This window comes from Zosterops lateralis, assembly GCF_965231275.1.
Source record: "Zosterops lateralis genome assembly, chromosome: 20".
NCBI classification, from domain to species: Eukaryota; Metazoa; Chordata; class Aves; order Passeriformes; family Zosteropidae; genus Zosterops; species Zosterops lateralis.
Genome location: NC_139780.1, coordinates 2,136,149 through 2,149,659, shown reverse-complemented (window position 1 = coordinate 2,149,659; position 13,511 = coordinate 2,136,149). Strand labels below are relative to the sequence as shown.

The window sequence follows — 13,511 nt, the reverse complement described above, 5'->3', positions numbered from 1 at the left end:
CAGACAAGGCCTGGGGATAGAGCAGTTTTCTGCAGGAGAGAAGGAGCTGCTCCCTGGCAGAGTCACTGTGGTTCTCATCAGAGCTTCCCCTCTTTGGGGCACACAGCTGTGCTCAGCTCATGGAACAGGGTCAGCCAAGGCCATCGTGACTCCCAGAGGCAGCTCCAGGGAATAAGGCTGGTAAGGGAGAAGGTTCAGTGTCTTGACAGGGCACACAGTTTTGGTTTTATAAATGAAATAAATTGAGCAAACTGTACTTACCGCAATCTCTGTTACTAAAATATCAGTAATACTTCCCAACACTGTTACAAAATCAAAGACATTCCAGGCATCTCGGAAATAGTTCTGCCAAACGAGAACACAAGGGGAATAGAGGGATCCAGGGGTTATTTTCTTTTTGCCAGCACAGGTCGGGGAGGTTTTTATTTGTTCGCTTATTTTTAAATGCACATCACGAAACGCGAGCATTTCATACAGAGAAAGAGGTGGAGGAGGAGGAGGAAGGCACCTACCAGCACACCAAAGGCAATGATCTTCAGCACACATTCCATGGAAAACATGGATGTAAACACAATATTCAGGCATTTCAGCATTTCTTCATATGCTTCTGGAGCATCATAGAACTGAAGCAGGATGGAGGAAAGGCTGTTACTGGGAGATCCCTGACAGAGGAAAAACCTTCCCCAGCTGATTCCTGCTGGTTTTAGTCAGGATTTCTGTGCTCACTTTCAGTGGGATTTGGGGTTACAACACAGTTATTCCTGTCTCTCTCTTGCTCCATCCTGTACTGAGGGGGCAGCTGGAATATCCCCAGAAATGGAGAGTGTTGTTGAGGGAAATCCCCCTGAAAGCACAGCACAGCCCAGGGGGGAGGAAGGGCATTTCCAAACCCAGAGCACAAGTGCAGATCTGGGTTTCCTCCACTAAAAACATGGGAACCCCTTGACTGTGAAGATTTTCAAGGGACAGGAGGGGACATCATCCCCCTGTGTCTCTTCCCCCACTCTGGATCACACCCCAGGAGCCTGATGCTCTTCCAAAATTGAGTAAATTCACAGAATCATGGGATGGCTTGGGTTGGAAAGGACCTTAAAGATCACCCAGAGCCACCCCTGCCATGGCAGGGACACCTCCCACTGTCCCAGGCTGCCCCAAGCCCCAATGTCCATTCCAGGGATCCAGGGGTGGCCACAGCTTCTCTGGGAATTCTATTCCAGGGCCTGCCCACCCTCCCAGGGAACAATTCCTTCCCAATATCCCACCTAAAACTACTTTTTTTAGTTTGAATTTCCATGGCCTGACTGGACTTTGAGCAGCCCCAAGACCCTGCTCTGCAGGAGAAAGCCCAGGCTGAGCTGGAAATCTGCAGATCCCAGTTCCCATCCCACGTTCACACACCAAAAGGGGCTGAGCCCAACCTCCACTGTTCACCCCGCTGGTGGGATCTGACCCCAGCTAACCCACCTCCCTCGGGGCTGAGCTCCCATTTAAATCTCCATGGTATTGCCAGGAGTGAAGAAGTTTTCCTGAATCTGCAGAAGTTTCCCTTGGGGGCCAAAGGAATCCCAGCAGGCTCATGAGGAGTGGTGCCCCCCTCCCAGCTCTCAGGGTGAGTCTCCCCAGCCAACAGCCCAAAAATTCAAAGATTCAGGAATGTCCCACTCACCTTCATCATGAGGACGATGGTGTTGAGAGCGATCATGACCATGATAAAATACTCAAAGGGAGGGGACACCACGAATTTCCACATCTTGTACTGGAAGGATTGCTTGTTCTGAGGCATGTAGCGGGTCAGGGGCTTGGCACTTATGGCAAAGTCTATGCAGGCCCTCTACAAAACAAAAAGGGGATGAAAAGATGCCAGAAAAAAAAAAGGGCTGGAAGTCTTTATTCATCGGGATGTGGCTGGGAGAGTGAGCAGAGCATTTACACCAAGTGAGAGGTGATTGTTCCTGTGAAGTGCAGCACAGGATCCCCAAATCCTGATCAATTTTCCTGGAATATTTACCCTAGAACATTGTTATTCCCCTTGCTGTCCTACCACATTCCATTAGAGCCCAGCCCCTCCGAGGTCCTGATCCCCTCCCACTTCTACAAACACTTCCAATTCCTCCTGAGGAGAGATTGTAGGAATTGGTAAAGAAGTTATTTGTGTTTTTAAAAAATTATTGTGGAACTCAGGTGTGTCCCCACACACAGCGACACCCGAACAGCTCAGAATGTTTCATAAAATGAGAACTGAATTCACCAATAAATTATCCACCAAAAGCACTGGGGGGAACTCTCAGAGATCCCCTTCACTGGCTATTTCTGTTCACTTTATTTTGAATATAAAACTGTGATAAAAATTGCTTTCTACAGGAGGTTTTGATTCTGGATAATTTTCTTATCTTGGATTTACATTAGAATCCCAAGTCTGAAATCACTTTCTGCTCAGTTGGAAAACAACACGGATAAAGCTCTCTAAATATTCTGCTTTATTTTGGACTTTTTTGTTCATTTAGACAAACAAGGAACTAATTAAAAATCGCTTTAAAAATTCATCTCTTTTCATCAAAAATCGGTTTCAAAATATATGAAAAGAGATGGCTCTTCCCAAAAGAAGGGGAAGACCAAAAGAGGTCGTTGAGGCTGTGGGACCCTGGAGGAAGGATGCTGCAGATGCTAAAAATCTGCATGGATTGAGAGGGAAACTGGAAACACCCACGGAAAGAAGATACACAGATGCCAGTAACTAAAGGAAAACCAGCTCAGGAGGTCCCTGAGTGGAAAACAATGGTAATTTTGGAGGCATTAAAGAAAAGCCTCAGAGCTTCTTGCCCTGGTCTTACACCCTTCTCAAGGCATCTCCTTTTGGCTGCTGCCAGGAGGACAAATCCCAAAAACCAGCCTGGGGAGAGGAGTTTTCCCATGGGCAGCCACAGCTGTTGAAACTCAGTTTGGTTTCTGAGGTCTGGCCCCAAGGTTTGCCTCCTTCTACCCCTCAACACTTGAGAAAACCATAAAATCAGGGAAGGGCTTGGGCTGGAAAGGACCTTAAAGCCCATCCAGTGCCTGGGCAGGGACACCTTCTACTGTCCCAGGGTGCTCCAAGCCTGGCCTTGGACACTCCCAGGGATGGGGCAGCTCCTGTGGCAGATCCATCCTCCCTTTGGTGTTCTCCAGGGGGATGTCTGACAGTGGATCCCAACTTGGAGGGCTCTCCCTGGTTTTGTTTTTAAGCAGAAACTGAAACATCCACTCATTGCTTTGGTCTCTGCACCACAGAGCCTTCAACAACCACCAGCACAGGGGGAAAGGGAGTGGCCCTGCACCAGTCCCCAGGTGCTCAGAGCCCCTGGAGCACCAACTCTGGAGTCACAAGAGGTGGGTACCTCGTTTTTCTCGAGGCTGCACTCTGACATCACTTTATCTCCTTGCTCCTGGAAGGTGATGATGATTAACGCCACAAAGATGTTGACAAAGAAAAAAGGGAAGACAACAAAATAGACCACGTAAAAGATGGACATTTCCATCCTGTAGCCAGGGCTGGGCCCCTGCTCCTCGTAGGTGGCATCCACCGAGTGCTTCAGCACACTGCAAGCAAATGCAAAGAGAGAGGAAAAAGGTCAACACAATCCCTGGGAAGCACCAAGGAACCCCTGAGAATCACTGCCTGGCCTTCACTCTCGTGCAGGGTTTTCCACATATGCTCAGGAAAAGCTTGCTCCCAACCCACGAGGCTGGGGAGAAGTTTTCTTTGAGGATATATTTTTTTTTAGGGAAACCTTGTGTTCTCACCATTGTGCAGAATGGTGGAGGATTTGCTGTGTCCAGATCCACTGATCCCCACCCTGGGCCAAGGGGAGAGGATCCAGCTGGATCTGGCTTCTCTTCTCTGCTCAACAGGGATGGAGTAAGAGTGGGAAAAGAGAGGTGTTGATGACATCCACGTAGGGGAACACAGTGAGGGGCTGGAAAAGGGAGGCTGGATGCTGGTTTAGCCTTTATTTTATGAAGGAGTTGAAGGTGGAGGCTGAGAAGCCCTGGCCACACACTGCACTCCACATGTGCCAAAATAAAGTCATGTGCTGAACAGGAAATGTCATTTGGTCACTCCCAGAAAACTTTCAGCAGAGCTCACAACCCTTTTTCCCTTTCATTTTCTACTATTTCCATGATGAGTTTTATCCCTGAGAAAGGTGTGTGAGTCCAAATTTATTTATTTCAAGCAAGAGCTGAAAACTTTCTGAATATCCCAGTGCAAGCTCAGAAAGGCACCAGGGATAACACAGAGCTCTGCCTGCTGCTTCACCAAGAATCCCACAAAACTCAGCTGAGGGAAGGTTTTTCTCATTTCCCAGGTCTCCTGCTGTCCCTCAGAGCTTTGAGGACCTGCTTTACCTGCACCATCAGCCCCTGCCAGTGCCAGGTACTCACGTCGGCCACCCTTCCCCTGTGGACACGGTGAAGAGTGTGAGCAGAGCCCAGAGCACGTTGTCGTAGTGGAACTCGTATTTTTTCCATTCCCTGGGCTGGGCCTCCACCTCGTTTTTTTCATAATCGAGGTACTGACCCCTAGGAAAAAAGAGATTCAGAGCCAGTGAGAGAATTAAAGCAGATCAGGCATTTCACAGGAGTCAGGAGTGTTGGAAAGCTCCAGCAGCAGAGTCTGGACTGTGCTGGGGGTTAAAGGCAAAGAGACTCCCTCAAAGTCCATGACAGAAGTAAATCCAATTTTTGAGGCAGTTTTAGCCATGGGAACTGGACCTGAGGTCTGAAAATGAAAGACATTTTAATCAGGGCATTAATTAATTCGTTAGGCAAAGCCAGCCATTAACACCATGTCTGCCCCTCAACTGTCTGACCCCACAGAAAACTTCAGGAAACATCTCTGGCTCCTACTCCAGGACTGCATCTAATTCCTAAATTTATCCCACTTTGAGAGGCCTGGCACGTGCAGAACCCTCTCTAACCTACCCCATTCCATAATTTCACATTCATTTTCATAATTTATCTGCATTTTTCCATGGAAGAACTGCAGTGGCAGCCCCAAGGATCCCACCAGGGATGTGCCCAGGCAGCAGGAGAGGGATGGGCAGAGCAGGACAGTGCTGAGGAACCGTGGGCCTGATATTTCTGGCTCTGAGAGATTTCAGCCTGCTGGCAGCTGATAACTTTTTCCCCAAGGAAAAAAATTTCTCAAGAAAGTTTCTCCTCAAAACAATCTTGGCCAACAACTCTCCTTTCTCAGAACAATCTTTCTCCAGGTGGTGTTTTGCTGTTTCTCTGGTTTAACCAATGGGATCAGAGAGGTGTCGTTCCTATTCCCCAACCATGGTCAGTCTGGATGGGAACACCTTATAAAAGGTAATAAGGATTAAACAATAAAAGAAATTTTTCTGTGCTCTTTGCCTTCTGAAATATTTGGAGTCTTTCATCTTTCACGTCCTACAATGACAAGGAGGACCTTTGGTGCTTTGGGTGCCAAGGAAAAAGCTAATGAGATGCACAGTGTGGAGTAACACACCTTGCCAGCCTGCTGGGGAGGACAAAAGCACGACAGGCCTTTTGAGATGTTCACATCCTGTCGTTCTCCTCGCTAATTAGTAGCTCTTTAACATCCCACGCTTCTGATTATTTATTCAGCGTGTTTTTCTAATTCATAGGAGCTCTTAAGAATGGAGGCAACAGGTGGAAAGAGGATTCACACTATCAAAATCCCTTCTCAAAAATTGCACTCGGCTTTCCCAGGAAAGAAGTAGAAAGAAGCTTCTTGTATCCTGAAGATCAGAGCCAGGAATGACAGAGCTCTTAAAGAAAAAGAAAGGGAAATTCACCTCCAGGGTAGCTGTGCTGAATTCTTGCTTTTATTTACAGGAGATCAGCAAATCCCTGCCTTTGGGGCAGCCTGGGGAGCTGGAGGGAGCTGCTCCCTCCCATATTCTCTGCTCCCACCTGTGATGTTGTTGAATACTAAAATGATACAAAGACTTCAATTTAAGACGGCTGAAAATGACTTTTTTTATTTTTGGGATGTGGTTTTTTTCTTATACTATTTTACACTGACCAATTTGATTGGTGACAAGAAGACAAACCTCTTCAATCACATTGGTCAGACCAGAGGGACATCAAACAGAAATCCCTCCTAGGGAAAAAAAAAAACGTAAACAAATTCGCCGTTACAAAAACACATCTCTCGTTTCCAGAAAATCCTCTGGGAAAGGAATTCCAGAAAATCAAATATTTCAGGCACAAAGCAGGGCTACAGAGCTGTACCTGCAGTCCTTCTCCAGCTCCTTGGACTCGTCGGTGCAGTAGAAGAAGCGGCCCTTGAAGAGCTGCACGGCGATGACGGCGAAGATGAACATGAAGAGCATGTAGACGATGAGGATGTTGAGGACGTTCTTCAGGGAGTTCACCACGCAGTCAAAGACAGCCTGAGGGGTGCAGGGGGATAAAGTCAAAGGATGGGAAGATGTCACTCCAATTAGGAACAGCAGTAGAAATGACACAAGGCTCTCCAGCTCGTTAACAAGAGAGAGCTTTACTCTTTGAAATCACCTTTTATAGACAGTTCTGAGAGGATAAAGTTTCACTGGGCAGCAAACCAACACACCACCATCATTGGGCAGTTAGGAACAACACCCCTCAATCGTTTATTGCAAGTAAACAACAGGGAGACTGTCGCTTTGATTTTTCAGCCTTCTGATGTTTGCATTTTTGTACTGGAGTTTCTCATCCATTGTAACATAAACAAAGTGAATGTTTTCACATTCCTCCCTGTGATGGACTTCTGGTTTGACCAGTGGGGTCAGAGAGGTGTCAACCTCATGGCCCAATCACTAATCAAACCCCAAAACCTATTTAAACCCTAAACCCAAAATAAACTTCCTTCTTTCTCCTCTCACAACCCGACGGCGCGAGTGTGATCTTTTCGTGTCCGTCTGGCGACACGAGAAAAACAACACCTGCAAAGGTCGTTTTACTTTCTTCCAGGACTCAATTTCTCAGGCCACGATTTTTCAGGCCAGTGCAAGAAATTTGTGTGACTCAGTCTCACACAGACACTGTGTGAAATTCCTCACATGCAGCATCCACGGGAAGAAAGGAAAAGTCCATCCAAAATCTTGGTGCCACCATTTAACCACACTGTGGAAATCACAGACGGGTTTGGGTTGGAAGGAACTTTAAAGATCATCTCATTCCCACTTCCCACTGTCCCAAGCCCCATTGTCCAACCTGGCCTTGGACACTGCCAGGGATCCAGGGGCAGCCACAGCTGCTCTGGGAATTCTATTCCAGGCCCTCAACACCCTTGTCCTGTGTTGCAGTGTAGGATGTACACACAGTATTTATTCCATCCCCATCCCCATGAGCTGTTGGAACCAGGTGGGGCAGTGTTTTCCCAGGCCCCTCCTTTGGGCTCTTCTGCTCATGGCCCATCAATGCCTTGCCCAGGACTCACAGGGAACTCCCTCCAGGAGCTCTCTCTGTTTAATGGGCCATCAAGGAGCCACTGCACGACTCCTCATCCCATTGGGAGATGCTCCCAATGCCCAGGGGGAGGAGCCAAGCATTCCCACCTGGAGAGAAGCTGGGATTTGGGACAGGACAAGCAGCCCTGAGCCACTGGATTCCCAGAGGAGCAGAGCTCCCAGACCTTTCTGTGGGATCACTGCTTCAGGAAGAGCCCCTCACCTGGACTGCTCCCCCCACCCTGCTCAGGGTGTGTTCTGACTCTGGCAGTGCTCTTTTGTATTATTGCATTGATTTTATTTTATTTTTACCTTTTTACCTTTCTTCTTATTAAATTATATCTCTGACTTGGAGCCTCCCATTCATTTTGCTTTCAAACCACAACAACCCTCCAAGGAAAGAATTCCTTCCCAATATCCCACCTAAACCTCTCTCATCTGGGATTCATTACCCATCCCACAACCCATGGATGCTTTGATGGATTTTCACTTCCCAAAGCTGTGAGAAGTAACTCCAGCCTCCTTCATCTCCTGCTTTATCCACAAGTTTGGCTGTGCCACTGAGTTTTCTGACGTTGCTCAATAACATTTCTAAAGACAATCACGGCTTGTCAAGACAATATTAGTCCTGAGCAAACATTTCATTATAAAATGAAAATTGCACTTTGTTTTGATTTTACTTCCAGCGGCTGGGTAAAAAACTGTTGGAATAATAAGAAAAAAAAAATAGCAGAAACAAAACAAGCAAATGCTTTGAATAAATAGCTGTCTGAAGAGCTGTCAAAATGAGGTGTGACTAATGTAGTCAGCATGTGCATCCCTGAACTCCTCAAATCCATTTCCTACGTGGGAATGAGGCCCTGATTCATTACAAGTAATTTGCACTTTCATTTTAGTCAGAAGTTTGTCATAATACCAGAAATTGAGCAGTCCCTGCCCAAGCACAGGGTTTGTACAATCCTGCTCCTGTTCCTCTGAATGGAAGTGAATCATTCACAGAATTACACTCCTGATGCAACCCAGGAATCCTGATGGAAATCTCTATGTTCAATCCAGGAATCCTGATGGAAATCTCTATGTTCAATCCAGGAATCCTGATGGAAATCTCTATGTTCAATCCAGGAATACTGATGGAAATCCTTTTGATCAACTCAGAAATCCTGATGGAAATCCCTCTGATCATTCCAGGAATCCTGATGGAAATCCCTCTGATCATTCCAGGAATCCTGATGGAAATCCCTCTGATCAGCCCAAGAATCCAAGTTGAAATTTCTACATGGTTCAACGTTAATGTTCCTTTTCAGATAAATTTAGTGTGCATGAAACTAAAATTATTTAAGCATGGATGGTGAGCTCAGACAAAAAACAAATCTACACAACAGCTGAGCCTTGTTTTGATGTGAAAACAAGAATTGTCAGACAAATTTTCACCCTTCCAAAACATTCCGTGCTTTTTCCCCAGCTCTCACAAAAAACAGCCCACAAAAGGTATTGAAGAGTCCCTAAACCTCAGAAATAATTGAGGATTTTTAACTCCTTCCATTCTCTCTTTGCAGGGCCTGGCTGTACCTCAAATTGTTGGTGTTGGTTGAGTAATCACAGGATATTAATTTTATTTTATTTTTTAGGTTAATGTTATCAGTTTAGATAAAACCCCTGAACTATGGATTCTTTAATAGCAAGATGAATAAATTAAATCTTCTCCCATAGCAATGACAAATCTTTTTGGACAACCTCTGGAAATATTGATGTTAAAATCTCTAGGGAAAGCCAAATTCTCCCAACCTCATTTTCTCCTTTATCACATCGAAGAGCATCCCACTTAGGAACTGTAATTCAATTTATTTGCATTTTTTTTCTATTTGTATTTATTTTCTATTTCTATTTGAAGGTTTTATTTCCATGTGGACTCACAAGAATCCCTAGCATTGCCCAGGATGTTTGCAAAAGTAACCAAGGCTTTGACATTTGCTCAACATCTGCCCAGCTGTTTGTGCTCACCTGGCAAAGGAGATTCCCAGCAACAAAATAAAAGCAACAGAAACAACCTGGATTAAGTGGAGTCCACCAGCTTCCACTCAGATCAGCCAGAAACCTCCAGAGAAGGAAAAAATTGGGGTTATTTTCTAACCTTTAGTTTTGGCAGGCGTTTTATGGTCTTCAGAGGCCTGAGCACACGCAGGACCCGCAGGGATTTGATGGTGTTGATGTCCTTGCCTTTGGTTCCTCTGCAAGGGAGAAAAAGGCACAAGAACAACAGAGGGAATCATTTCCTTCCCAGGTCACTCACTGGGATATTTGTGGGCACCCGGAGTGGCTTTGGTGGTGGGATAGGTCGGGTTTGGGGATGCTGTGACAGGATTTTGTGTCCATCCTCACCAGAGCTGCAGGCAGGATGGCCCAGCCTCACCAGGGATGTCTCCAGCAGCACAGAGGAGGAACTGGGGCAGGACAGGGTCCTCCTGGCAGGGCTCAGCCACAGCTGCTGGCCAGGCTTTGTCACCTGCCAGCCACTCACCAGGACCTGGGGCCCTTCCTGCACCGACCCCAATGCTCCCAGCCAGGGCAGCAGCTCCGGGACAGGAGCTGAGCTCCTCCAGCATCCCATTCCCGGCTGGAGACGGGACACAGCCACACCTGGCTCTTCCCTCCCGGCTGGGTGAGGCAGGGGTGTCTCTGGGTGAGGCAGGGATGTCCCTGGATGAGGCAGGAGGTTTGGATGAGGCAGGGATGTCTCTGGATAAGGCAGGGATGTCCCTGGATGAGGCAGGGATGTCTCTGGATGAGACAGGGGGTGTTTGGATGAGGTAGGGATGTGCCTGGATGAGGCAGGGATGTTTGGATGAGGCAGGGATGTCTCTGGATGAGGCAGGGGTGCCCCTGGATGAGGCAGAGGTGTCTCTGGATGAGACAGGGGGTGTTTGGATGAGGCAGGGGTGTCTCTGGATGAGGCAGGGATGTTTCTCCGTGCACTTCTCTTGCAGGATCACTGTGCCAAGAGGGTTTGGGAGCCTTCCTGGTGAGGGACAGAGGTCTCCTGGGGGTCAGAGCCTGTTCCCTCACCCCTGAGTCTCCCATGGAGGACATGCCACCACTCCCATGCAGGAACATGTAATATGGCAATATATTACATGCCTGGAGCAGTGCTGGGGCCGCTCCCCACTCAGGCATGCAGAGCTGTCAGTCACATTTGGGGTTTAGGTTTTGTTAGAACCAAGTGCAAGGCTCGAGAACATTCCTCTTGTTAACACCAAGAGGGGCTTTAGGGGAAGGACAGAGTTCCTGTCCTCGTGCACTTCCAAAATAAAGAAACAAAAGACAACCAGGTACATCTTCTTCCAACCCCACGGCAAAACAACGACATTCCCTTTGTTTTGTATGGAGTGGAAAATGGGATGGAGATCTGGAACAGAGCTTTACTCATGGCTGGAGGTTCAGGTCTAACACAGGTGGGAATGAAGAAACGTGTGGGACAGATGCTGACACACCTACTCTGTGCTCTCCAGGCACCTCTTCTCCAAGAGGGAAATAATGGAATTATGAGAGACCTGAGAGACCCAGGGGGTTTGTGGGGGACAGCAAAGCTTCCCCCAGCTTGCCCTACACCCTGTGCTGAAGGAGGAGCACTGAGAGTGGAGGAAACCACCCAGGTTTGGTGCTGGCTGAGCCTTTCCAGCCTTGGAAAGGGAATTTTTGGAAATCCATCTTGCACGTGGCCAGGATGGAATAAGCCAAGTGAAGAATTACCTTAAAAACAGCAAGGCAACTTCTCTGGACCTTTTTTGTAAAAGAAAAGGTTTTAATACTGATGAAAATAATAAACATCATAGAACAAAGTCGAACACAGTCTAGAGAACACTCTTACACTGGTAGGGCAGTGCAGAAAAAGCCAACTGAGCTCTTTGGGCACCTTTTTCAGTACACAACGATTAAAGAGGAATAATTTGACTTGCTGCCAGTAGAAGCAGCTTCAGGCTTTGAGAGACATCCCAAAGCTCCAACCAGTGTCCCTGAGCTGCCACTGAGCCAGTTACAATGAGAAGGTGTGGAAAGTTCTAGTTCCACTAGCTTACATTTTTAGAGATAAACTGAAACTCTTTGCTTGACACAGAATAATTTCCTTGGGTGTGGAAATGCATCACAACATTCACCCACTTCCAAAGAACAAGGAACTCACTCCTAACCCTGTACAACTCAACACTGGGCTGGAATCTCCAGCCCAAAGCCACATTCCTGCCTCAGCTCCAGGCCCTTTCTGCAAATGCAGTCAGGGGGAGACACAGGAATTTATGGAGGGCTTGGGGTTGTATCCCAGGGATGTACAATTTGAGGAGAAATTTCCTTTCCACAAAGTTTAATAGAAATGGAGGAGAGGGGGAACAGGATGGTCTTCTCCCTCTCTCATCCTTCAGGGCTGTTTTAGGGCCATTTTAATCCATCCCAGCTGGATTCTGACTCAGCTTTAAACCCAGGCACTGGATTTACTCCCAGAGATACAACACTGATTTAAAGCCACAAAATAACTACTCAATATTTAAAAAAAATAATATTTGATTCTCATTAGAGACTTTTCATCTGCTCTAGCTGAAGCAGGCACTGCCAGCAGAGCTTTTACTGCCTTTCTTGTCAGGTTTTAGCAGAGCTGAAGCTCTGGCCCAGGCTTGGCTTTGCAGATCTTTCAGCTCAGTGTCCCTGCCATGGTCACCTCAGTGTCACCAGAGCCACCAGCTGACCTGGAGCTCCCCAGTGAGACTCTCAGCAGTGCCCTGGCTGCACAAGAGCCTCTCCAGGAGGATGGGAATGGCAGGAGGGAAGCAGAAAGGGAAATGGCTCATGGAGACAAGGAGATGCCACAGCGGATCCCACCTGTCCCCAGGGCTGGTGGCCACATTGTCCCCTGTGCTGGTGGCCACATTGTCCCCAGAGCTGGTGGCCACATTGTCCCCTGTGCTGGTGGCCACATTGTCCCCAGAGCTGGTGGCCACATTGTCCCCTGGGCTGGTGGCCACCCCGTCCCCTGGGCTGTCCCCTCTGCTCCCTGCACCTCTCCCTTCTCCCAGGCCCAGCAAATCCCCTGCTCTGTTCCATGTTTCCCACCTGAGGAAAGCCAAGGGAAGCCTGGGAGCTGAGGACAGAGAGGTGTAGACACTATATTTTCTGAGCCTGAAAATTGCTGAGCTCTTCCCAAGGGAAATTTTCCAACATTTTTTTCTTTTTCCCAACACAACCTTGTGTAACCAATATTCCTTTCCCATCACAGCAGGAGTTGTTTGCTATTTCTGTCCCTGAGCCAATGGAGAGGTGTCAGCCCTATGGACCAATAACGTGCCTTTAGCACAGCGTGTTATAAAAGGGCTGAATGGATTGTAAATAAACCTTCTGATTTCTGACATCTTTATTTCGTGTCCCGTTGCGACACTGGGGTGAGGGAGGAGTGAAGGGGAGACTCTTTAGGGCCATGTGGTTGTGGCAGCAGGACAGGGAAGGGGACATGGGGACACCAAGCCCAGGGCTCTGCTCTGTCCCCCAGCAGCCACAGCCACACTCCTCTGTGCCCATCAGCCCTCCCAGCCTCAGCTCTGCCCTCCTGGGCTCACCCAGAGCCCCAGAACATTCCCACATGGAGCTGCTCCTGATCCCAGGAGACCTGAAGGCACCTCACTGCTGCTGTGCCAATTAACAGCTGCACTAACGAGGCCTCGCGCCAAGAGAACAGAGACATTTATTTCCCTGCTCTGCTCTCCAGGGTGGACTCCAGGCCTGCAGCAGCAATTTCTGTGCGTTGAGTTATTTCCAGGAAGGTTAAAGAGATGTGGGGCAGAGCAAATCCTGGCTCCTGCTTTTCCCTGGAATGGGAGAGGGGTGAGCTCAGACAGCTCCAGTCACAAGGAATTCCTTCTGCCTCAGCAGAGGACACTAAGAAGGGCTGACTGATTTTTTTCCCATTCAGGCACTTAAGCAAATAAAGAGCGTGAGCCAATTAAATCTTAATGGGATTTATGCTCTGAGCCATATAGAGAATCCTGAGGAAAAAAAAAATAAATTCCCATTTCT

The 13,511-nt window shown here is 47.7% G+C and overlaps 1 protein-coding gene across 1 annotated transcript in view; it reads right to left on the bottom strand.

The window, feature by feature from the left end:
• The window catches only part of CACNA1B (calcium voltage-gated channel subunit alpha1 B), a 283,808-nt gene that overhangs the window by 44,424 nt on the left and 225,873 nt on the right, over positions 1–13,511 (bottom strand). The window contains exons 26-32 of the mRNA XM_083875784.1: positions 9,589–9,685; positions 6,259–6,419; positions 4,420–4,557; positions 3,375–3,576; positions 1,667–1,831; positions 513–623; positions 262–345 (exon numbers count right to left, since the gene is read on the bottom strand). Of these exons, the coding sequence (XP_083731910.1) occupies positions 262–345; positions 513–623; positions 1,667–1,831; positions 3,375–3,576; positions 4,420–4,557; positions 6,259–6,419; positions 9,589–9,685 (958 nt within the window). The remainder of the gene's footprint in view (positions 1–261; positions 346–512; positions 624–1,666; positions 1,832–3,374; positions 3,577–4,419; positions 4,558–6,258; positions 6,420–9,588; positions 9,686–13,511) is intronic.